Below are 23980 nucleotides of genomic sequence, written 5' to 3' on the forward strand. Positions count from 1 at the left end.
GAGTGTGTGTATGTGTGTGTATGTGACAGATAAATGGGGGCTTATGTCTTGTTTGGTACAAGGTTTCCTAATCCTTTAGCTTTGCATGTTTAAATTACGAAGTGTGACTACATGGAGAAGTGATAGTGTTGTTTTCGAAGCTCATGCTTTAGCTGCTCTATTTTGATTGTAAGACATAATAAACCTCTGAAAAGCACTCTGACAGTTTTTGAGCTCAGAAGATGCTGCTAAAAAACCCCCACATTTTTCTTGTAAAAGTAGTATTACTTTGCAAAATCTCCCACTGCTAATACATTTAAAACTTATGCTACTGCAACCATAGCAGTAAATCAGAAAAACTGTCTGGTGAAATTCAAAAACATTGTTTAAAATCTCCAGATTTTTTTCAAATAGTCTTTGATTGTACAGTTGCTTTCTTTGATTAAATGAGCAAAATCATCCTTCTCATAGCTACATCACGTTCATCAAAATTACATCAAAGGAGTTGCCTTAGAGGGGCTGCAGAATCCTGCAAATCCCATACTCAAAATACTTTTATAAAGGGACCATTTGTGTAAGAAGTTGTACCAGGTGGTGGCCAAAGCTTGAAATGTACAGATGAAATTCTATTTCCAGGTGCATGTTTTAAATCTGATTTATGTGAATACAGGGGATAAATGACAGTCATGGCCTGCTGCCTTTCAGACAAAATATAGAATATTGAAAGCACTTATTTCTGAATCATTAATGATTTCTTTTGTTGACAAAGCTTAAAGCATGAACATTTGAAAAATAAAGTAGCTGGCATGAGATTTGTGTATGAAATGCTAAGAATTACTTGATTTTTGTGGTGACATTGGGGGAATGTGAAAAACTAAGATGAAAAACAGGTTAAATCAATATTGATTTTTTTTCAGCCAGCAGCAGATTTTCTTGTGTAAGCACTGTTTGCTGCTGTAGCTTTACTTGATAAGGGAAAGATGAAATACAGAAAATACTTGGTTGCTAGAGGACTTTCTTCTGTTAAATGACAGGCAGCATTCACTGGAGACCTATTCTTTCATATCTTAAGTACAGCTTTTTCCAGTAGTTTGTGTTCAGTCTATAACAAAAAGAAATTATACTGTTGGTGTGTCCAATTTGGAAACCATGCTTTTGATAAGAAATCCTCCTGCTTCCGATTATCTTCCCTGTTTTATTTGGGTTCCTGCCCCTGACGTTTGGAGAGGGAGAGTGGGAGGCAAACACAGCTGTGTAAGTGGTGAAATGAATTTTCCTTTTAAAACACTGGTGCTCCTTTTGATGCTGATGTTCTGCATGTTATGCTGCCAAATGTATGAATACATTAATGAATATTTGATTGTCTGGTCTTTCTACTCCGTTTTGTAAAAGCCAGATATTTTGGTTCCACTTATAAATCCACCTTTAACTCAAGCTTTTTAGAAGCAACGTGGTTTGCTAATTGATCTCCTAAGGTTAATTCGGTGTGATTTTGGCATTTAAATAGGAAAAAATAATTTGTGTTTACGTAATACATTTTATCTTACTATGAGGAAAGAAATTTTTATAAATATTCAAAAAGATGAAAAAGACATGCAAATATTATCAATCCTGAAATCAAGCATTTTTGGGTCATGAACAAACAGGGTATTTTATGAATATTAGAGCAATTTTTATAATTGCAGTTTCCCCTTCCTTGGAAAAAAAGAAAGCAAAAGAGCCTGCCATAAGTGTTTTCCATTGAATTGAATGTCAGTTACTGCTGTTGGGTATTTGAAGTGTGAATAACTTTATGCTGCTGTATTTGCTGACACCGAGGCGATGCCCCAGGAACTTGTTATCAGGGAAGCCAGCACAGCTGACTTATGATCCATAATCACTGTCATTATCCTAGAAATAGCTCCTTGCTCACTGCAGTAAGTAAAACATACCGGGCTGGCTAAGTACCCAGCTCAGGAAGAGCAGCATGGGTTCATCTCTGACAGACTAGCGTGCCGTTCATTCAAGCACAGGAAGACCTCGTATAACACTAACAATAAAATGCTACACAGGTCATGCAAAGCATTCTGGAATTGCATGACCTTTGAGCATGATCAGCAGAGGGCTTGTTGTTTCTGTCTTGGAAAGCCTGAACTGCCCTCAAGCTAGATCTCAAATTGTCTGAAATGGGTGAGTAAAAAGGGGTAGAAAATGTTTAGGAAGAAGTTAGACCCCTCAGGAGTGTACCTGCAGAGCAGAAGCCCAGCTGGGCTTGCTGCTGAGAGAGAAGAGGAGCCCAGTTCCTCTGTGGGTGTGGGAGGTCTGGCAGAACTCAGTGCTGCGACAGTCGCGCCTGCGCCTGCTGGCACTTCAGCCTGCTAGAAATGCTGATGGACAGGAGTTCCTGCTGGGCCACCCTGCCAGGGACTCTGCTTGCCAGGTTTTCCTAAACTATTTTAGCAGACAGTTTACTTTTTCCTATAGTTGCTTCCATCCTTTTCCTCCTGTCTTCTCTTTTCACATTTTATTCTATTATTGGCTATAATCTGTATCTCCAGCTGAAAAGAACCTACATTTTTCTCTCCCTATGCCTTGTTCCAGGACAGGAGGCCTTCCAAGCCTGCTGCCATCCCTTTAACCTGCGATTTTAATTCTAACAGTTAGTAGACTTTTTTCTTAGCCTTTTATTTCATGCTTTGTATGCCAGATTATGAAGAATCCTCAGTCCTAGAAACATGATTCTTACTACTAGTTTTGCCTAGAATGACATTTTTATTGCGTTTATTATTTGGATGTGCTTCATGTATCCTTCACCCTGCTGTTGCTGATTCTCTGTGTCTATCAGTTGCCTCTTCTTTGCTCTGTTTCTTTTATCATGAGGATTTTCATTGTGCCTACCTCATCCCTACTGGTGATGCAGAATTTGAGCATTCTCTTCCTAGGGGCTGGCTGGTTCTAGAGCTTCCTTCTTGGGGGCTTCCTGAAGTCAAAATCTATGATATTTTTGGCAATACCAGCACCAACAAGGGAAAAAAACTTGTTAGGTGAACCATTTTCAAACTCTGTCTGTGATGCAGCCATTTGACTGGCTGGTGCAGTTCCAGTTTGAGCACTTTGCCAGCGGTACTGTAGATGTAAGAAATCCGATGTTTGTTAGCACTGGCTGAATCTATTGGCGCAAGAATGTTTTTATCATGGGTTTTCTTTAAAGCCAGACAGTCCCGAAACTCTTCCAGTCCAGAGGCAGCATGCCTTTCCAGAATGCTCAGGCAGAGGTGTTGTAGATGTTGCTGACTGTTTCCCTGGCTGTCATCAGTGATAAACCATTTTAGAAGTTTAATTCTTTCTTGTTTTGGTTTTATATGGAAGTATGAATTCCTGCATAAGGATAAAACATGAGTGGATTAGTCAATGATTTTGTTATTTCATGAAGTTTATAAGCTGTTTTTCTTCTTTTCTTCTTTTCCCCACCCTGCTCCAGCAGTGTGCAGGGTAGAAGGGAACAGGACCCATATGTCAGTGGTCTAGGATGGCCAGTGAAGGCTCCAACATCCCAAGTCCTGTGGTCCGTCAGATTGACAAGCAGTTTCTGATTTGCAGCATATGCCTGGACCGTTACAAGAACCCCAAAGTACTTCCCTGCCTGCACACTTTCTGTGAGAGGTAAGTCCTTTCCCCATGCTCATAACTCAGGATGTGTGTTGTGCTGCAAGCACAGGACAAGGCATCCTTTAGTGGAACTGGACTTTTCCCTTTACTTGTAAATTTACTTGTAAATGTTAGGGCATGATAAAGTCTGGGAAGGCTGGAGAGGCAGGGATGTAGAAAAATACATTCGTGGCAGGCAGGAAGAAGAGACAGCATATTTGGAATACATTCCCTTTATGCAAGAGTAAACAAAAAGTAAATCCAATTAAACTAATGAATATGGTTACTACAGTGTGAAAGGTGATGATAGCCAGAATTTGGACCTCAAGTTAATGGTCTCAAATTTATTCTGATTATCATGTAATTAGAAACAACAACAAAAAAATCTTTGTTGATTTACTAACCTAATAAGTAATTATACCATCCTTTTAATGTCCAAGAGTTACACATGATATATACATTATTAATGACCTGAGATTAAATGTCTTAATTATTCTGCCATTTGGTTGACTGAAGCGGGAAAACTCTCTGGAAAAGATGTGATAAACCAACCTGCCTTTTACTGTATTTGGCGGAATGAACTGAATATGCATAATGATACTTTAATGTTGCATTATCTGTTAAATTGTGGAGAAAATACAGCACCTGCAGAAAAGTCAGCTGAAGAATTCATGGTTAGAGTTCTTAATCTGATGATGAGATGCAACTCTGGATTGTATATTGAATGGCAATAGATATTTATAAATGGTATGTGGTGTGAAGAATTATTAATTATTTAATTTAGGAGATTTCCACCTCTTAGCAAGAATTGTGGTGTGAATCTCTAATTTTGCACAGGGTGAAAGAAAAATTGTGGATCTCTGCGTGTGTCAGATGAACTGGTCTTTTGTAGAACAGTAGAAAATCCCAGCATTAAAAAAGGCAGAGCTGAAACTCTTACTGAAGTCAGTGAGACAAGATTTTCACTATCCTGTGTTAAGTTTCCTGACTTCTGTTCATGTGTAAAACTTAAGGTTAGCTTCCGGTTTTCATTTGAATCCTCTTAGCCTGGTTATGGATCTGGTTATGGAGAGAAGCTGGAAGAACTCTTCCAGTGAAGTGTTGATGTGCAAAGCCTAAGCTCTCCTTTCATGGAGCCTTACTGGGGGGTCAAGGAGGAGGACTGCCAGGGGAAGATGAAAAGTGCTGCAACCAAAACCCTTGTGAAAAGGTGTGGAGCTGTGTGAGGTCACACTTTCTCAACTGGCATCCCATGAGGAATATGGTGTAGCACTGCTCCCCTTAAAAACTGCTTTCTGCAAAGTTTCTTCTGCTTACAGGACCATACTGAATATAGGATATTCCATGCAACAGTATGTTGCATGCCCAGCCAGGTGTGAACTTCATTTCCAAGGCCAGAAGTGGCCTAGTCTCACCTAGGCCAGCCTGCCTCATATTGTGCATATTGTTGATTGCTGAACTTTTGTGTCAGGTTTATACTCTGTGAAATTTATTGTTTCTGGAAAACACCAACACCACCCTCCCAATCAAACACAAACAAAAATTTCCTCCAAAACTCCCCTTAACACTCCCCCTAACTGTGATAACCTAGCAGGTAGTTCTCCATGATGTAAAGAAAGCTCTGTTGCTTTTGGGTAGCTGCCAAATAACTTTCCAAATTGAAATAGATGAAAAAAATTCCCTTGGTTTTATTTGGACCATGTTTTACCTCTGAAACATTAAACCCACAAATACAAGGTATTAAAGGAGATTCTGTTGGAAAGACAAGGGTCAGCACCAGTTAGTCAATTAAAGGCACAGGCTCAAATACTTGATGCAACTTCATGTCTGTCAGACTTTATCAGATAAATTCAAAATTTTTACTGCATAAAATATCCTGTGAACAGGATGCAGTAGGTGTCTGAAAGCATGATCCCAAGAAAAGGCATGTAATTCTTTTAATGATGTCTGCTTATTGAGCCTTATTTTTTTCATGTGGCAGAGTAAAAAAAGGTTTAAAAGAAAAAATATTCCTCATAACCACTTTTGCTTCAGAAGCCTGTTTGATGTACTTTTATAAGTAGAGGTAGTACTATTTCAAACTAGCTCTTTAACTGATGAAAGGCGTTTTTTCCTCTCTTTGATGATACTTTTCCTTTCTTTCTCCTTCCACCTTCCTTCCCCATAGGTGTTTACAGAATTACATTCCAGCCCATAGCTTAACCCTTTCTTGCCCCGTGTGCCGCCAGACCTCCATTCTGCCAGAGAAAGGGGTTTCTGCACTCCAGAACAACTTCTTCATCACCAACCTGATGGATGTCCTGCAGCGAACGCCAGACAACAGCATTGAGGAGTCTTCCATCTTGGAGACTGTCACTGCTGTTGCTGCAGGCAAACCACTCTCCTGCCCCAATCACGATGGAAATGTGAGTGAGACGGCCTCCTGTGCTATGTGCAGGGATTGATATGTGCTGACTTGTCTGGGTTTCATGGATGTCTTTTCGAAAGAGAAAGCAGGGGAAGTGGAATCACACTATTTCTTTGATTTTATAATATATCAACAAAAGACAAGTGATTCTTCAAATTAACTCAAATGCTTTTAGTGGAGCATCTTGAAGTAGTCAGGATGTTATTTTATCTTACCAGTCATCTGAGATGATGACGTCTTTTGGCACATTTGGTCAGAATTATTGTCCTGCAAGTACTGAATCCTTGTGCCTTTACTTCTTTGGGTTAGGCTTCCTTAACCCTTGTACTTGTAGCATCAACTGTTGCTGTGGGTACCTGTGTGTTTGCTGGCAATATGTGACAAGGGACCTTATGAGTTTTACTGACCTGCACACTGGGGCAGTACTAAAAGGTATATGAACATATTGACATAGAGCCAAATAAAGGTGAGTCCTAGCTTGGGGTGCTTTGAATCAGTATGGGCTAGAAACAGAGAGCTTCTGTTTATCTGCAGTGTTTTGTGGATCTCTCATATCAGTTCTTGGAGGCTGCTTTGGTTTTTCTGTGCACCTACTCTTTTTACCTAGCATGTCCTCACACACATCCTCAAATCATATCAGTATATTCATTGGCAAGTACCCCAATTGAGTTAATAATCACAGATTACTGCAAGAACAGCTCTAACTCTGCTTACTTCACAATTTTCAGTGTTAACCTGTGTAACTTCATGATAGGCATATGAGCTCCTGACTCACAGCTAAGCTTATGCAAACATATAAGTAGAGACTGCAAAACTCAGCAATGCTGTATTGTAAACTGAATGTTGTGCTTCCATGCAAGTCAAGAAACACATGTCAGTAGTTTAAGACAACTTTCTGGAGACTGTTTTATTTGATACTCAGTGTAGACACATTGGTTGTGTAGGAGTAACTCAGCTGATAGGTATTGATTACTGTAATAGAGGAATAGCTCAGTTCCTTCTCTCTTGGAATTAGGTGGACTTGTAGAACTGATGTTGGACTCTCTGATTAATGAATAACTGTAACTTTTCTTAATGTGTACTATACTTATGTGTGTGTAGTGGTTACTGATTAATGCATTCCTAGTTTTTGTTTGCATTTTATTTTCTCTCTTTAAAATGAATCATAGTTGTTTTCTGACATAGCCGTTCTGATAAAGCCATTTGATTGAGAAATGCAGAAGAAGGTCAGAATTAAGGTGTTATTTGTTTTGTATTTTAAATCATCAACTGATTATTCTTTGTGTGTGTTTTAAAAAACCCGTCTTGTCTACAATCAAAAACATACCTCTTTGAGAACTCCTTTATAGGGAAAGGTGCATTTGTAAGTCCTCTAAACCAACTTGGCTTGCCTAGAAACATAGCATGCCATTTAGGAGATCGAGCTGTGTGTGATGGGAACATCCTCTCACTTCAGTAAGTATCTGGGAGGACTGGGGATAGCCTGAGGGTGACTCCAATTTAAAGCTTTGTGAAGCTAAGAAATTAAAAGCTAAGTGCACACAGTAGTCCTTGTGATGGGAGGAGCTGAGGTAAGATTCGGGGAGAGCTGCTTGATGCTGTCCTGGTGGGTCTGGCTGCAAGGGTGCACAGGGCAAGGGGCTGGGCACCTTAGGCCTCGCTGAGGAGATGGGATTATGCTGGCTTCATAGGTTCAGGACACAAGAGCACTGTGTGGCAAGTAGGTTAGATATTAGGAAATATGTAAAACATCTTCATCCAGAATGTCTTCCCTGAAATGTGATTCCCAGGGCAGTGGTCACAGCACCAAGCCTGCCAGAGTTCAAGAAGCATTTGGACAATGCTTTTCGATATACGGTGTGACTCTTGGGGTGGTCATTGGCAGGGCCAATGGGTGGACTTCACTGATCCTTGTAGGTCCCTTCCAGCTCAGGGTATTCTGTGATTCTATGTGCCTGGCTACTAGTAACTTTACTGGGAGCTTCAGGAAGTGATAAAGGATTGAGCTGGCAGCTGGGGGAGAATGCCTTTACAGAACCAGCAGTCATTCTGCACTAAATCCACCCTCCGTTAATTTTTACATGTTGCTTCAGGTAGGGTCAGACGCATTGTATTTTTACTATTTGCATCAAATATATTTATTTTAAATATTACCAGGGTTTATTTCATATTAGCTTGGAAATAAGTTTCTGATTAAACAAGTTTTTTCGATCATTTCAGCCATCCTGGACTTAAACCGCTCTGACTAAAATGAGATGGAAACTGATGAAGAAATACTTTCTCATTTGCTTGTCTGTCTGCTTGTATGTTAGCCTTCCTCAGGCCATGTAGATTAGATACTTTCCCTTCCCAGCTGGTCCCCTATTCCCATCACTCATATTTTCCATATGTGTGAATGTTTACTTTATTCCTTCTGTGCACATCCTCCCATCCTCTGTTGCGGCATCTTTGTTTTGTGTGTCCTTATGAAAAATGAAACTTAGCTTGTAGTATCTTTATACAGAAGATACCTGTGCCTGAGCTACAAAAAAATGCTTTCTCATTTTGACCCAGTGTGGAGCACAAGTGTGTGTTCTTGTTAAATCAGGGTAATAGGGCACATACGGAACTTTTGAACTTACTAGAAAATTCTTATCTTCTACCTACACATTAAAATAAGATTGGTTTTATTCTCAGCTGTGAAACACCTGCAGCTCTTGTGTATAAAAGCATTCTGGATTTGAAACATTGATCTACAATCATTTAGGGGCAGGTACAAAAGCCAGGGCAGGGAAGGCTATGAAATTCTAACTCTATGTGTGTAATGAGTGGTGTAGCCTCTGAAGTGTCTATATTTGAGTTTTGTTTGAATTTAAACTGAAAACCAGCTCAGAGTGGAGGTAGAAGGTGGGACAATGTACTTTCTGCCTCTAGAGTGTAATGAGAGGATACACAATATTAAACACTTACAGCAAGAGAGAATGCCTTATTTCTGACAAACTTTTTCTCAAAAGATATAGCATAGCTTGGCAACTTGGCAGGCATAAGATCTTGCTTACAAAAACACATCCTGAACTGTGGAGCTGTTGCTTACTGCCTGTATGCTTCTCTTAGAAAAATAAAAAAAATCACCTGTCCTTGATAATCTGATTGACTTTCTTCATATCTTACCTTTTAAACCTTTGTTTTTTCCCCTCACCTCTGTACTTCCCATTATGTCACTTACTCATGTATCCCATTAAAGTATAATTTGTGAGTAAGGCAAAAGCTGTGACTAGGGAGGGAGAAAAACCCACATTCTAAATTTTTATCAGGTAGCTCAGAGTTGGCCTCAGGTAATTCAAGCTTGCATTCTTCAGAAAGCCAAAGCATACAAAGCTAAGGTGCACTGTAGCCCTGGGACAGAGGAATTAAGTACGTGTGTGTGATATGAGGAAGGCGGGTGGCAGACAGCTGACTCATCCTTTTTCTACAGACTGCTCTTTTAATTCAAACAAATAGAAAGCAGAGGATTTTTGAACAATATGATTTTTCAAATTTGATTTTCGAGAAGAAGGGCTTGTGATTGGTGAGAGCTTTTTACTCAAGACCTGAACTTTGAAGGGCTTGAATTAGTGTGTCTTGGCCTTGTGAAATCTAATTCAAAAGTACTTGCATCCTTGATTATCCAGTTTTAAAAGTTTCTTTAAATGTAGTTGAATTACAATAGTGAAGATGCACACAGATCTCTAGTTACATCACTGTGCTGAAATATGCTGGTCTGGTTTAAGGTGGGAATTACTTTATTTCAGAACCAATGGGTATTAATTCACATTTCATTACAGCTGATGGGAAGGTTCTTGTTGAATTTGGTGGAAATACAGCTGAAGCCAGTGCTGGGTGCTGGTGCTACAGTATGTCCTGGGTGCTACAGTATGTCCTGCCCAATAACTCTCTTCTATTTGGAAAGTAGAGGCAAATGTAATTTTCTGAGATGTTTTGTAAGGCAAACCTGTCACAATGAAAAGTTTTCTGTGAGTGTCACAAAATGTGATGCCCATATTGCGTATGGAAGGGAGAGATGAAAAGCCATTAATACTTGTCTGTCTGTAGTTAGAAATCAGTCTTGCCTGATTAAGAGATGCTAGAAAAAAAATCTTAGGAAATCAGCATATCTAGACAGTTAAAGCCTGAATTGTATTATTAGGTTTTCCTTCTCCTTCATCTGCGTGCAATACAAAAATTATAGTGGGAAATTAAAGCTGCTTCTCTCAAAACATTTTGAATTTGAATCAAAGACAACTATTTCTATATAGAGATACACATTAGGTCTTTGTGATGTGTTTGCTATTATCATTCGAGCTTCTGTGTTTCCCTGATGCTTGAATTAAGAGGAAGAAAGTTGTTTAGGCTGAACAACCTTTATGCCAATGAGATGCTTCCTTTCTTATATATGTGGCTGCAAATATAATGATGTTTATTATGGGGTGTTCAGTAGAAAACAGAAATACTAAATTATTCTAATCACTGCATCCAAAGATTTAAATACCAAATAAATAAAGGGCTTGTTGAAATATCTTGAACCTAAGCATTAAATTATTAAGAGGCAGAAAGAGGAATTTTGGACACTCATGCAAAAGAAATTAATTAATTTATTTGGCCATATAAGAATATTTCAGAGTTTCCTATTAAAATATTCTTCCTTTTGATTGCTTCTGATTGCAGACTTTTGAAGCCTTTGAAAAGGACTTAAATCCTAAACTCTTTTTAACTGATTTCCTCTATGCACTGTAAGAATGCATCACATCACAGTGCCTACCAAAGTAACTGTCAGGCCTGGGAGGATCTACTACAATGAGACTGCTGAATTCACAGTGACTGGAGTAGTGTTTGTAGGGGTTGACATTGTTTTGAAAGTCCACTTTTTTTTTCCTGTTGCTGATGTATTTGATGTTACACAAGTTATTTGGATCGACTTTTAAATTTTCTCAGCTTACGTGAGTGGCTGACAAATTACTAAACCCTCACAAGATATGTGAATCCCATATCTTGTGAATTGAGATAAGCGGGAAGAATAGGAATAAGATGGAAAGAAGCTTATCAGAGGAAAATCGCTGTTAATGCTAATGGCCATGTGCAAATCATGATCATTGCTTCCCCCTCCTTAATTCTCAAGATGCCTTGGAGAAGCCAGCTGTTTTGCACGGTGCTGTTACAAATCCCTCTGCTCACCTGAAAACAGCTGGTTCTACACAACCGTCTCATCAACCAACAGCTCCAGCACAACCATCTTTGTGCAAGATGTCTGAGTGCCAGAAGCATCAGCTGAATTATTCAAGACTCTGATGCTATGCTCTGAATGCAAAAGAGCTGCCAATGTCTTGCTTTGAAGCATATACTACAAACTTCCTTACATCCTTTTTAATAAGCCTAAAACACTTTGTGCCCAAGGACTCACTAGCTGTAAAAGAAAGTCTCATGCTGAATTTGCATATAGATGCATTATTTTGACCAACATGTGATTTTGGGCACAGGACTTCTCTGTTTCTTTCCCTTTATGAATATATTCAGAATTTGAGTTATCTATTACATGTAAAGATCTATTTTTATCTCTAAAGAGCATCTTGCTGGGTACTTAACAGGTGGAAACAATCTCCTCCTCTTTCAAGTGTAGATCAGCACTCCAATTACAATCTCAGATATGAGGTTTTGATGGTTTCAAGCGATTAGTAATGGGACATGGAGACTTTTCTCTGCAGCATGTTGATTCATTTAGGGTGATTTCCTCTAGCAAATAAATTTGCTGTTTGGTGATTCCCATTGAGTTTGTGTTTCAAGGGTGGCCCTGTTACGGAAAACAGCCCAAGTTTACACTTTCCTTAGCAGGGTTTAGGTTAGTTAGATTGGGTTATTGAGGGGAGTTGAATGCCTGGTTTTTTGAGTTGTTTTGTGGAGTACATAAGAGAAACACCAAAACTTACTATTACACAATATAAAGATGACGTTAGGACCAGCAATGATGCCCAGTGGTGTTCACAGGCTGCTGTTCTGACACTTTATGATAGAATAAAATGCTTTTAAATTAGCATCTTGATATAAAATATGTAAGAATAACAACTGTCTTTTAGGCAGTAAATTATTGGTGCATAAGAAAACAGAAGCTTTGTCTCAGAGCTTGACTAATAAAAGAGTTCAAGACTCAGTAAGATGTGCTTTGAGTTATGCTACTGCTGCCACGTTTGAGTGCAGAGTTGTGCACTTTTCCAGGTGATGGAGTTTTACTGCCAGTCCTGTGAGACAGCCATGTGCCGGGAGTGCACCGAGGGAGAGCACGCAGAGCATCCCACGGTACCACTCAAGGATGTGGTGGAGCAACACAAGGCTTCCCTCCAAGTCCAATTGGATGCTGTCAACAAAAGGTATGGAGACTCCACTGACTGTTTTCCATGTTCAGTTTTATCACTGGCTTCCTGTGCTGAGCAGGGTAGATGTTTTAATGTGCTGGTTCCATGGGTATTTACCTAGGAAACAGGGATAGTGAGGCTAGCATAAGAACAAAAAATCCATTGACTGGGGTGAACTGAGGGGTTAGCAAAAAGAGCAGGAGATTCCTATCCGTCTTTCACAAAACAGAGGTCATTAGAAATGCAGGTGTCATACAAAGAAGGGGCATAAAATGCTAAGGAGAAAACTACTGTCCAGTCATGAATTTAATGACAGCTAAATAAATAATGCTGGTTGTTTAAAAGACTGGTACAAACACAACAGTGGCAAAATGGCTTAAAAAAAGGAGAAAAAGTTGGAAAAATCTAGTTATATCTTCTCAAGTAGATATACAGCATAAAGGACAGAGGATCCAAGGCCTCATTGTTGGCAACGCTTAAAGTCTAATGGATTTGCACAGGGGAGGACTGTGGCTTAGCCTTATTTTATCAGACCAGACCCACTGTGTGGTTATAAAAGGAATGAACTTACTTCTGGGAAATGACCAAATTTAAAGACAGCCTGCTGATGAGAGGGTTTAATCAAAAGATACCAGGGCAAGGGCCAATGTTTAACAACTTGAAACAGCAATCTTTGTAATTTAATTCCTCCCTCAGGCTTCCAGAGATTGACTCAGCACTTCATTTTATATCTGAAATCATACACCAGTTAACCAACCAAAAGGCTAGCATCGTAGATGACATTCATTCCACTTTTGATGAACTCCAGAAGACTTTAAATGTGCGAAAGAGCGTGCTGCTCATGGAGCTGGAAGTGAATTATGGCCTTAAACACAAAGTAAGATGCACGTTTTGTTTCAATGAAAATCTGTTAATTTAATCAGCGAGATTTGACAAATTATGCAGGGTCCCAGTTTGACAAATCATGTCTGAGATGCAGAGAACTTTGTTTTCCTGAACTCAGGTGCTGCAGAGCCTCGCTTGTGGGTGACCAGCCTCATAAGATAAGCAGGAAGATACAGGCCAAACAATTTATCCTGAAGAACTGAGAGAGGCTGCCTGATTTGCTTTAAAGAAGTGTTTTCCTTTCCAGTGCTTGGTAACCTATTTCATGTTGGATGTCACCTGTTGGAATACAAGAAGATTGGAGGGACATCTCACTTTCTTAGGGGAACGAGGAGAGTAACAGATTGTAGAGCTGTATTCATTCTTTTACTTCCTATCTGGATGATTGATTCTAGGGGTTTTCCCCCTATACTGTAGACCAAACTTCAGAGGAAGAAAACAGAAACCTTTATTTTTACAAAGCAAAGCCTGTAGCCTGGTGGGTAGAGATTTTGTTGAGGATTATTATGTCTGAATCAGGATAATTAAAGAATTTAGTCCTTATTTTCCTGCGCATCAGTTCTCTGCTTTATAAAGAAAGATTTCTCCATGAAAGTTGCCTTTAAAAGAAAATACCATCAATAACTGGAGTTTTGAGAGTGCCATTACTGAGCAGCTTGAGCATCTCCAGCATCTCCAGATGTCTGAAATGGAGGAAGGCTGCATTCCTGGATGTAGAAGAGGCTTGAAAATATCATTAGAAAGGTGCTGAACTGCTGAGCCGGTGGAAATGGAGGAATTCTAACATATGCACAAGATGCATACTTGTAGGAACATAGGGAGCCCAAAACCATTGGGGCACAGAATTTAGTCATCTCCAGAGCTAAGCAGCAGCTTACAGAAGTTTGAGCATCAATAATGTTGACTTAGATCCCAGGTTCATCTAAATGTATTCATGATGTCACAATGTATTCAAGATGTCACATTTACTTCCATAGCAAGCAAATATATTCTGTATGTGTTCAAAATCTACACAAAATAGAATATTTTGCTAAATTATCTTATTGTTGTTCAAAGAGATTTAAAATAATTTATTAACTGTCAGCATTAGAGAATCAAATTTTTATGAAGTCATACATAAGCAGTAAAAGAGGCATCTACCCTCTGCATTGTATAAAAAAACCCCAACTGAAATTGTATTTTACTTATGAATGCCTAGTAGTCATGCAAAATACAATCATTCTGATCATATATTTTTAAAAAATGAAAAAATGAAACGGCTACACTTTACAAAGAAAAAGTTGGCAGTTTGTTGTCCAGTGGACTGAGTGTAAGATGTAAAATACTCGATGTACATTTTAAATATTATTTATGTTAGGATTTAATATTTTTGATTTTTGTAATGAAAGAAAACTGCCTTAAGAAAATATTTATTTTAAAACATAGCTGCAAATTGTCTTTATTTTAGTTTGTGACCTGTTAGCTGAAGCATATGGGGTTTTGTCATCCTGGGACCTTATTGGATATGCTCTTTCTTTAACTACTTTGAATAAAGACCAAACAGATTAGAAATGCCTTGTATTGCATTCTGAGATATTTCTATGTGCCTAGATGCAGATGACTTGAAATTTCAGTGTAGTCTTGAAATTTCTTCATTCTGTTTTAATTGCAAAAGATTTTGTGTTGTTATCACTTTCCCATATCAGTAACACAAGAACCTGGATTTTGTCCAGTGGATGAAAAGCTTAAAGCTTTGGGAAATTCAGAAAAAAACGCCTTTATGAGAATTCAGTGTCATTAATAGTATGTCTCATCAAGGGAAGAGTATTTTATAGCAATAAATACATCCAGTCTTTAAGTTTACTTTGCATCAGTTGAAATGTTTCAAAAATATTTACTTTACCTGTGATGGTCAACAAAATAACTTCTCTAATCCACAGTCATGTCTGGGCCATAGATTTTCTATGTAGGAAAAACATACCAACTGTATGAGTGGGTAGCTTTGTTTGGGAATTTTATCAGTGGAAATTGTGGGGGCAGCTGCAATGTTTTCTTGACTGTCAGGAATTTCTCTCCTAGGTTGTTATAATTCAGGGATCCTTTTTCCAGTTCATTGCAAAATTGTCTGGGTTTTTTTTTGTTTTTTTTTTAAAGCCCTGTTCCCAGCCCACACCTAGCAATTTTGTGGTCAATACTGTTTTAAGGATTTTAGACTGAGGGCCAGAACTGACCCTATAATAGAAGCTCTTTCATAGTCTTAAATATTGAGTGGCTACTTGCTGCCCACCAACATTTCTGACTACTCAATCCAACCCTTTCCACTACCCACAACCCATTCTGTGTATTTTGCTTTCCTGCCTGCTGAAAGTGAGGAATCAGTTTACTGTCTGCTAGGGAGATTATTCCTTTCTTCATGTATTTAGTTCAGGAATCCCACTTTTCCTCAGGATGGATGTGCATCCAGGTCTTGAGGCCTTCCTGTCCATCTCCGTAGAGCAGTAATCCCCATATTCCCTTGGCTCTGAAGAAACACTATCAAGAAGTTTCTTGCAGCCTCTCATATTAATGGACTTCATGACTCCAAAATACCTCTGATTCTGTGAGCATAACTCAGTTCCAGTAACTGTCTCGTTAACTGGGACTGCAGAGAATTAGATGGGGCAGGATTCAAATTTCTACATTTGTTGCCGGGTTTTTGCTCAAAAAATACCAAAACTGAAGAACAACAGCAACAAAAACCCAAAACAAAACAGAGAAAAACCAAAACAAAACCAAAAAACCCAAAACAAAACAAGACAAGATAGGTAGGGCAATAATTCAATCCAGTGTGACATTGGGTCTGTAAAGTCTTGAATCCCAAAACCAGGGTATGTTTTTGTATTGCAGCATTGTATTCCAAATACAGGTTGGTAGTCAGTGTACTACTTCTTCTAAAATGAAGGTTTAAATTAAACTCTATTATAAGACATTATAAATTTGGTGCCTACAAAGACCTTTAGATTGCTACACCTTCCTGGAATAGCTCTTGTAACATGATGCTAATCTGGTGTTTGTAATGCACACAGGTCCTCCAGACACAGCTGGATACCTTACTAGAAGGACAGGAAAGCATTAAAAGCTGCAGCAACTTTACGGCCCAAGCCCTCAACCATGGCACTGAAACTGAAGTGCTGCTGGTGAAGAAGCAGATGAGTGACAAGCTGAATGAACTGGCCGAGAGGGACTTCCCGCTGCAGCCCCGAGAAAACGACCAGTTGGATTTTATAGTGGAAACAGAAGGCCTGAAGAAGTCCATTCACAACCTGGGGACTATTTTAACCACCAACGCTGTTGCCTCTGAAACAGTTGCCACCGGAGAGGGACTGAGGCAGACTGTGATCGGACAGCCCATGTCTGTTACCATCACAACCAAGGACAAAGATGGGGAGCTCTGTAAATCTGGGAATGCTTACCTCACTGCTGAACTGAGCACGCCCGATGGGAGTGTAGCGGACGGAGAAATACTTGACAACAAAAACGGCACTTATGAATTTTTGTATACTGTTCAGAAAGAAGGGGACTTCACTTTGTCACTGAGACTTTATGATCAACATATCAAGGGCAGCCCGTTCAAACTTAAAGTGGTAAGGTCAGCAGATGTGTCTCCTACCACTGAAGGGGTTAAGAGACGTGTTAAATCTCCAGGCAGTGGTCATGTGAAGCAGAAAGCTGTGAAAAGACCTGCGAGCATGTACAGCACTGGCAAAAGAAAAGAGAATCCCATTGAAGATGATTTGATCTTCAGAATAGGTAGGTGACTTGGCTGCCTGTTGATATACTTAAAAATAGTTCAGGGAAACTGAATGAAAAAGTTTAGTTATTGTAAAGCTAAAGCTCTAAGTAGAGCAACCTGATAGTACTATTAGGCCTCTTGACTTTTGTTTATATGTACATTTTGGAAGTACACACTTCAAAAATAGTTTGCAGCAAATATTAAATTGGGATTTCACTTGATAAATGCATGCATTTGATTTGACGTGTTAAAATTGTTAATATTCATATTACAAAGCTTTTGGTATGGAGTAAAGTAATTTCAGCTTCTGTATCCCTTGCTTCCAGTGAGCATTGGTGGCTCGACTACCAAATAGTGGTATGGTTTTGTTGGTAGTGGTGCTGTTAGGTGTTTTTTTTTAAATTACTTTCTCTAACACACCCTAAACTCTAGAAATCTTGAATGTTTTCCCAGAAGTACAGAGCCTTTTAGTTCTGTTGTGATGCAACCACAATCATGTGCTTTGAGTTCTATCTTCCCCCCTTCTTCACCACTCAAAACAGGAAGATGTATTTCATTAGAACAAGAGCTATGCATGTCTTAGAGCTTTTGCTCCATGAAATCTCTTGGAGCATCCACATTTGGGGCATATGGATCACTATTTTATAGAAAAAGTACAGCTGAGAGTTATATTTTGTGTTCAGTTTTCAGCCACTCATTTCACAGAATGACTCTACATAGAGCTGTTCCTCTGGGTTTCTGTGGGCTTATGCATGCATTGTCTGAAAGGTCACAGCTGTAACGCTCTATCTAGGGTTTTACACTCTTCCAAAATTTGCAAAATTATTGAGACAGATTAAACTTCTGACCTTTTCACAAGGATTGCTTTCATGGAGTTAACTTACTTCCAGTTTCATCTCACTTCAAAAAGTTATGGTCTGGTTCATTTGTTGATGAGGTAATGTAAAGCTTATCACTGTTCTCCTACAGTACTCTGTATCTCTGTTTTGAACCCATTGTTGAATTCCTCCAACGGCTCTGGCCAAATCTGGCTCAGGATTTTAAACCGGGCAAGATAAATCTTCTATTTGGCCTGCCAAAAGCTTGTACAGCTGTGTTGGAGAATCACACTGTAATATTCCTCTGGGCATCCAAGTCTGTGGAGTGTGCTGTTGTATGTATGCTGATGTATGGGCTTTTATGCACAAGTAAATTGATCAGCTGCTGGCAGGGGATTGTTCTCCTGCTCGTATTAACAAGAGATAGCTTTAATACAACATTAGTGCATTTTGTTCATGGGGACGTGTGCATTGTATCTTCTGCCAATGCTGTGTTATTTGTGGCTTTTAAAATGGCATGTGGTTCTCTTCAGACAGTCCAAGGTCAAATTATTGATTACATATTCATACATTCGTGTAATTCATTATTTACAAGAGCAGAGTATTTTCTGCATCTTCCTTTTCTCTCAATAATTTATATCCTGAACTAATTATTCTTTTCAAACAAGTGTAATCTCTAAGAGTGTGTCCATGCAGATCTGCATAGCATGTCTTAAGACTATACAAATGCAAACAAGAATGTTCTTATGATATCTAGAAAATAATTGTTGCCCAGTGGTTTTGCTACCCCTACTTCCTACTGGTAGGAAGCACTGAAGTGAGAGGGAAGTCTTTCTTTCTTTCATTACCCTGCTTTTGTGCCTTAGACCCAGGCTGAGTGGAGGTAAGAGGTGTTCACAGTGTCAGCCGCTTCCACCTTCCCTGGTAAGTCTCTTCCATGAAGTAAAGAGGCATGGTTGGCATCAGCTGCTCTGTCGAGGACCCCATCTTGTGTTCTAGCTCTGCCATGTTGTGCTGTGTGCTTTAGTATTTTTTCCCTTCTGGCACTTTTCATGACTGGGTTCTTTGACACCATTTAGCAGTAGTGGTGCTATTTCCCATTTTAACTGCTTTTTTATCTTCATTTATTTATATTTGGAATTGACATCAGATACAGCCAGATGGAGAGTTGGCCCTCTCCAGAAAGTTCAATTTTCCTTTTCCTCAGACTGTTTAGTTGTCTGTTCAGTCATGTAACTGAGCATCTAAGTTTAGCTTGTACATTAATGTGTAAAAAAATTGCCTTTAACAGAACTTCTCTCAGCCTCCTTACTAGGTGTGAATGTCATCTTCTGGTCTGTTATAAATGCTGAAAGCAAATAGAAGCCTTACTGTGAATTTATTCCACATTTTAAAAAAATCACAAACAAGGTCTGTAATCATAGCTTTAGTGCAGTTTGAAAAGCAGGCTTATAGGGAGCAAAGGGATTCTTGATCGGGTGTTTCATAGAATCACAAAAAATAAGATCGGAAGGGACCACACTGGGTCATCTAGTCCAGCCTTCCTGCTGTAGAAATAGGAATGCCTAGTAATGGGAACACAGACTTTCCTTTTCCCATTTAATAGCTCCAATCCCTCTGATGCTCATTGTGAGCTCTATGGGGTTGTGATGGTCAGTGTGGAATTTTGCCAGGCCTGCACTGCATTGCATTGCTGTCATACCTGTATTGGACAGGGAGGGAAGAACTCTCGATATCACATTGCTGGCAAAGCCCCCAGTTCTGATGTGCTGACAACTGAGACCTGGCCTGGATTTGGCTCTTGTTATTTGAGGTTTGGCTGCTGTGGCAGCAAAGAACTTCTGATTTGCTCTTACCCCTTTGTGTTTGTGCACACCTATCTGTGGTGACAGGGGCTGTGCTGCACGAGCAGGGCTTGGAGGTGGTCTTGGCCAAGCTTTTAGGGGCAGATGCTGTGTAAAGCAAATTAACACAAAACACTCCATCTTCACTACCAACAGTGTGTGGGCATATCTGCCAGAGTTCCTACTGAATTCATTCCTTTTTGAAGGTAACAAACAGTGTGCCTTCAACCAACAGACTGACTGATTTTAGAACTTAAGGTTATTTGGGAACTTGGATTAGAAAGACCGACATTCATTGTACAGTGAACACATAGGGTTAACAATTCAGTGCAGTTTTACTACAGAGACTTTTGTGTTTTAGCTGCATCTGTTATGAGAGGGGGCATCACAGCCTCATAATGTGTAACATTTGACTAAATATATTTCGGTACTCTGAGTAAAAAGAGAAAGAAAGCTGGGAAATAAGAAAACTCCTTGATGCCTGTCTGCAGTATGTATGTAGATCTTTCCATGCTGCTTAGTTTTACCTCTTTTTTTTTTTTCCTGCACCACATAGGAAAGAGTCCAAGAAGAATTATTTGAAGTGCTGTAGGCAGGAAAGAAATGGTACCTTCAAAACAGGTTATCGCCACTCACAACCTCTTAAGTCTTCCCAATAATCTGTAATATTTCTGCAGTTTGATTCTATTTCTGCAGTCTCAATCTATTCCCTTCCTGCTGGAGGCATTGACATGTTTTTCTTTGTGTTTTAGGAAGCTGAGGAATCTAGGTTAGCAAGCGGGGGGGGTGGGTTATTATTCACATTAGTAAAACTTGGAAAGCAAAAAACTCTCCTTCTCCTACTGTGAGCATCAGAAATGTACAAGTTTGTTCAGATTCCCAGGACTTAAAGAGCAGATTCTTATTACAGTTGCATGATGTTATTTTTAACATCTGTCATTGTTAATGGGCTTTTAGATTATTTTTTGTTTCTTCTTAGATGTTATACTAAGTCTCACTAACTCTTTAGAGTTGGTGAGACTTAGTATAACATCTGTTGCTCAAGAGTAAAAGATTGAAATTATGAAGCATTTTATGTGTGCTAGAATCATCTTGAGCAGAAAATGCACACTTTGTTGAGAGCTAAATTAATTGGTTTGTTCAGGCTATGCTCAGTAATACCAAAAGGAATTAGGGAGACCTAAAACAAATCTGATCATTACCTGTATACAAAAATGGTATAAAAGGAGATCACAGATCTACTTGCAAATTACTCAGTTCAGTCTTCTCCTTTTGAAATCCTTCCTGTTTTTTCCCAAAGGAATTAGGGAGACCTAAAACAAATCTGATCATTACCTGTATACAAAAATTGTATAAAAGGAGATATTCCATAGATCACAGATCTACTTGCAAATAACTCAGTTCAGTCTTCTCCTTTTGAAATCTTTCCTGTTTTCTCCCAGTCCCCAGCAGCTTGCAGTAAAATCTCTGTCTTTTCCTCCTGTGTGCCCTACAGTACTGCAGGGAGATAAAGCTGGGCAACAATGGGCACAAAAGATGCAGGCTTTGATCTGTTAACCAGGCTGCTTGGGGAACTCTGGAATGAGGCTCCAACTGTTCCAGCCCTGTGCAATTGAAATGTTGGTGCCTCCCTAGGCTAAGGAGAGATGGGTGACTGCCCATGATGCAGAGAAACATGAAATGCCTTGATACAGAGGGGTAGTATCTTGCTGTAAAAGATTTGCTGAAGACTCTCTCTTAAGCAGGTATGTTCATAAGGAAGGAATTTCTGCTTACAGAGGGGAGCTATCATCCTTTGGTATTGCAGAGTCAGTAGCAAAAGCCTGCTTTTCCAGAGGCTGACGTGCTTTCCTACAGGCTTTCCTCTCATCATCTGAATTGCCTGTGCTTGGCTTCAGATCTCTGCTGGCATAGTGAATTATTCAAAACAGAAAGTTCAAAGTTATCTGATTTCCTCTTGAACATACATTAGGAAGTAAGTGTTCTTCTGCAGAGGAATTTCTGCCATTGCAGAGGGGACTGTCTAAGGGCCTGTATGCAGATTAGGAGCTAGGTCCTAGGTATAATAGCTGCAAAGTGCTAGTTACAAGGACATTGCATGGAGCTGAACTTCATCTACACACTGTGCTAATATATTGCTATTTCTTAAACTTACTATGGAACTTGACTGTGACATTCCTGGGTAATTTCTTCCGTTTTTCCTTTGATGTATGTTTACAAGGTTCCACTGAAGAACACTCTGAGTAACTTTTTATGGAGGTGTCTCTTGTCTTTAAAAACAAAATTCCTTGACTTTCAAGAACATTTTTCTAAAGCTAAAGAGCATACATTCCATAAAGTTTGTGTTAGTTAGTTCCAGATGCTCTAGCTTATGCCTCCTCTTTTCTAACAAATGTTTTCCCTTTACTCTCAGTAGTAAAAGGAATGTTACTCTTTTTTCATCCATTCTCTTTGGCAAAGAAGCAAGAAGGAAACTTATCATTAGCATATGGTGGAAAAAAATTGCTGCATGCATCCCTCAGGCACTGCTTATTAAAAGAATAAACAGAAATGGCTCAAGTATGGGTAATGTAATTGGTATGTAACTCACTATTCCCTGAATATGTACTCTTCCCTTATAGTACAAAAACTGGGAAGCATTTGCCTTGTTTAGAGGATGAAGTGGATGGAGTTGAAGAAAATAAGTCTTGAAACAAAGGGACATTCCTGCAGCACTGAGTGCAGAGAAATTAAACGTTCCTTGTTAGCCAGTGACAGGAAATATGCATCCCACAGCCATCACCACAGAAAAAAGGGTTGTTACAAGCATTCACATCCCTGATGAAAGCTAAACACAAATTAGAGCTGATATATATGTCTTATATTAGGCATCACAGTCAGAACAGTTTGAATCACTGAACTCCAGAATATTTTGGACTGACTAAAATGAAATACAAGTTTTTCAGATAAAACTATATATTGGAACCAGTTAATGCCACATACACAGCCAATGAATGCTTGTAAAAATATTTCAACAGGAAAACCAGCATTGCATCCATGTCTTGGGAGGGACAGCTTATAGAGTTGGTGGTTGTTTGGTGGGCTTTTTTCTGTTTAGTTTCAGGATTCTTTCATTTATTATGAATAACCTTGGAGTCCAAGACCATAACTGGGGTATTTTCTAAGGACCACTGAGCCTCCTTTACAAACAAATTAGGAATTTGGATCCTGTTCCTGTGTTCCAGGTGTAATTTGGACCAGCCACTTTGGAGTTGATCTTTCAAAGACACTATTTTGTTCTGTGATGCCCTTTAGAATGTCTCAGAACAAACATCTAAGTAATAGGCCACCTAAACTTAATGAGCTTTTGTGAAAAATTGACATTTTACAACTCCTTATCACCTTAAACCACTGGGTAAAGGACTTACAGTTCTATGTAACTCACAAGTGTGTTTATCCTGGGTTAAAATGAGACTTGTGTGTGTGTGGACACTGCTTTATTAGAACAATCCAATGTCTCTCCAGAAGCATTCAGTCTCCAGGTGTTGGTCTTCATTAGCCCGCAAGTCCCATTTGTTCAAAGCTAGTTCTTCATCTGAATTTTCCTGCTAAGGGAATTTTTGAAGCCTATGACTGCAAACCATATAGGAAGAAATAGGAAACTTCACTGTCTTGAAATGGCTCCATCCAAAATGATATGTTCTATCCCATCTTTGTGATTTCACTGAGGAGACTTAGCTAAAACCATGTCATCTGTCCAGGTTCTTATCTTAGCCGCTTTCTGTATGTTCCCATGAACTCCCCCTTGATGTAGAATAAAAATCTGCAGTTTAAAAAAGTCCACTGCTTATGTAAAAACCTGTTACTGCTTCCCTCATGCAAGAGGCAATTTGTGGGCACTGATTTAGGAAGGCTGAACCGGCAATTAATGTTGATGGGGGCTTGGGTGACATGCTGAAGAGTGAGAACAATCCCTTAAACAATCCTGTCTTGTCACTAAGATTGTATATTTGTTACTGAGAGGGTTCTTTGAAGTTGTAGCAGTGAGAAGAACTCTTCAAAATAGAAATCCTTTGATCAGAAATGTAATAATTGCATGTGCTGGCATTTGGGTCCTAACTGATTAGTCCTGTCTAACCTGATTTCTTATGTGCTTTGTGTTCAATTTTAGGCACCAAAGGAAGAAACAAAGGGGAATTTACAAATCTTCAAGGTGTAGCTGCATCTACAAATGGAAAAATATTAATAGCAGACAGTAACAACCAGTGTGTGCAGGTATGAGAATATGCCACTTTCAGTGTTTTTCTCCTTACCCCCACACTTCTCCC

General features: G+C 39.2%; 1 protein-coding gene across 25 annotated transcripts in view; it reads left to right on the forward strand.

The window, feature by feature from the left end:
- The window catches only part of TRIM2 (tripartite motif containing 2), a 111920-nt gene that overhangs the window by 69905 nt on the left and 18035 nt on the right, over positions 1–23980 (forward strand). For 11 of the 25 annotated variants that reach the window (XM_039699967.1, XM_039699977.1, XM_039699958.1 and 8 more), the window contains 6 exons: positions 3440–3621; positions 5774–6011; positions 12239–12390; positions 13072–13252; positions 16305–17028; positions 23824–23927. In XM_039699967.1, coding sequence (XP_039555901.1) covers positions 3488–3621; positions 5774–6011; positions 12239–12390; positions 13072–13252; positions 16305–17028; positions 23824–23927 — 1533 coding nt within the window. In that variant the 5' untranslated portion in view covers positions 3440–3487. Of the gene's footprint in view, positions 1–2559; positions 2618–3439; positions 3622–5773; positions 6012–12238; positions 12391–13071; positions 13253–16304; positions 17029–23823; positions 23928–23980 lie in introns of all 25 variants that reach the window. The other 14 variants (XM_039699980.1, XM_039699979.1, XM_039699976.1 and 11 more) reach the window with 3 other exon arrangements.

Source organism: Passer montanus, unplaced genomic scaffold (assembly GCF_014805655.1).
Source record: "Passer montanus isolate IOZ18808 unplaced genomic scaffold, ASM1480565v1 scaffold14, whole genome shotgun sequence".
Classification (NCBI taxonomy): Eukaryota; Metazoa; Chordata; class Aves; order Passeriformes; family Passeridae; genus Passer; species Passer montanus.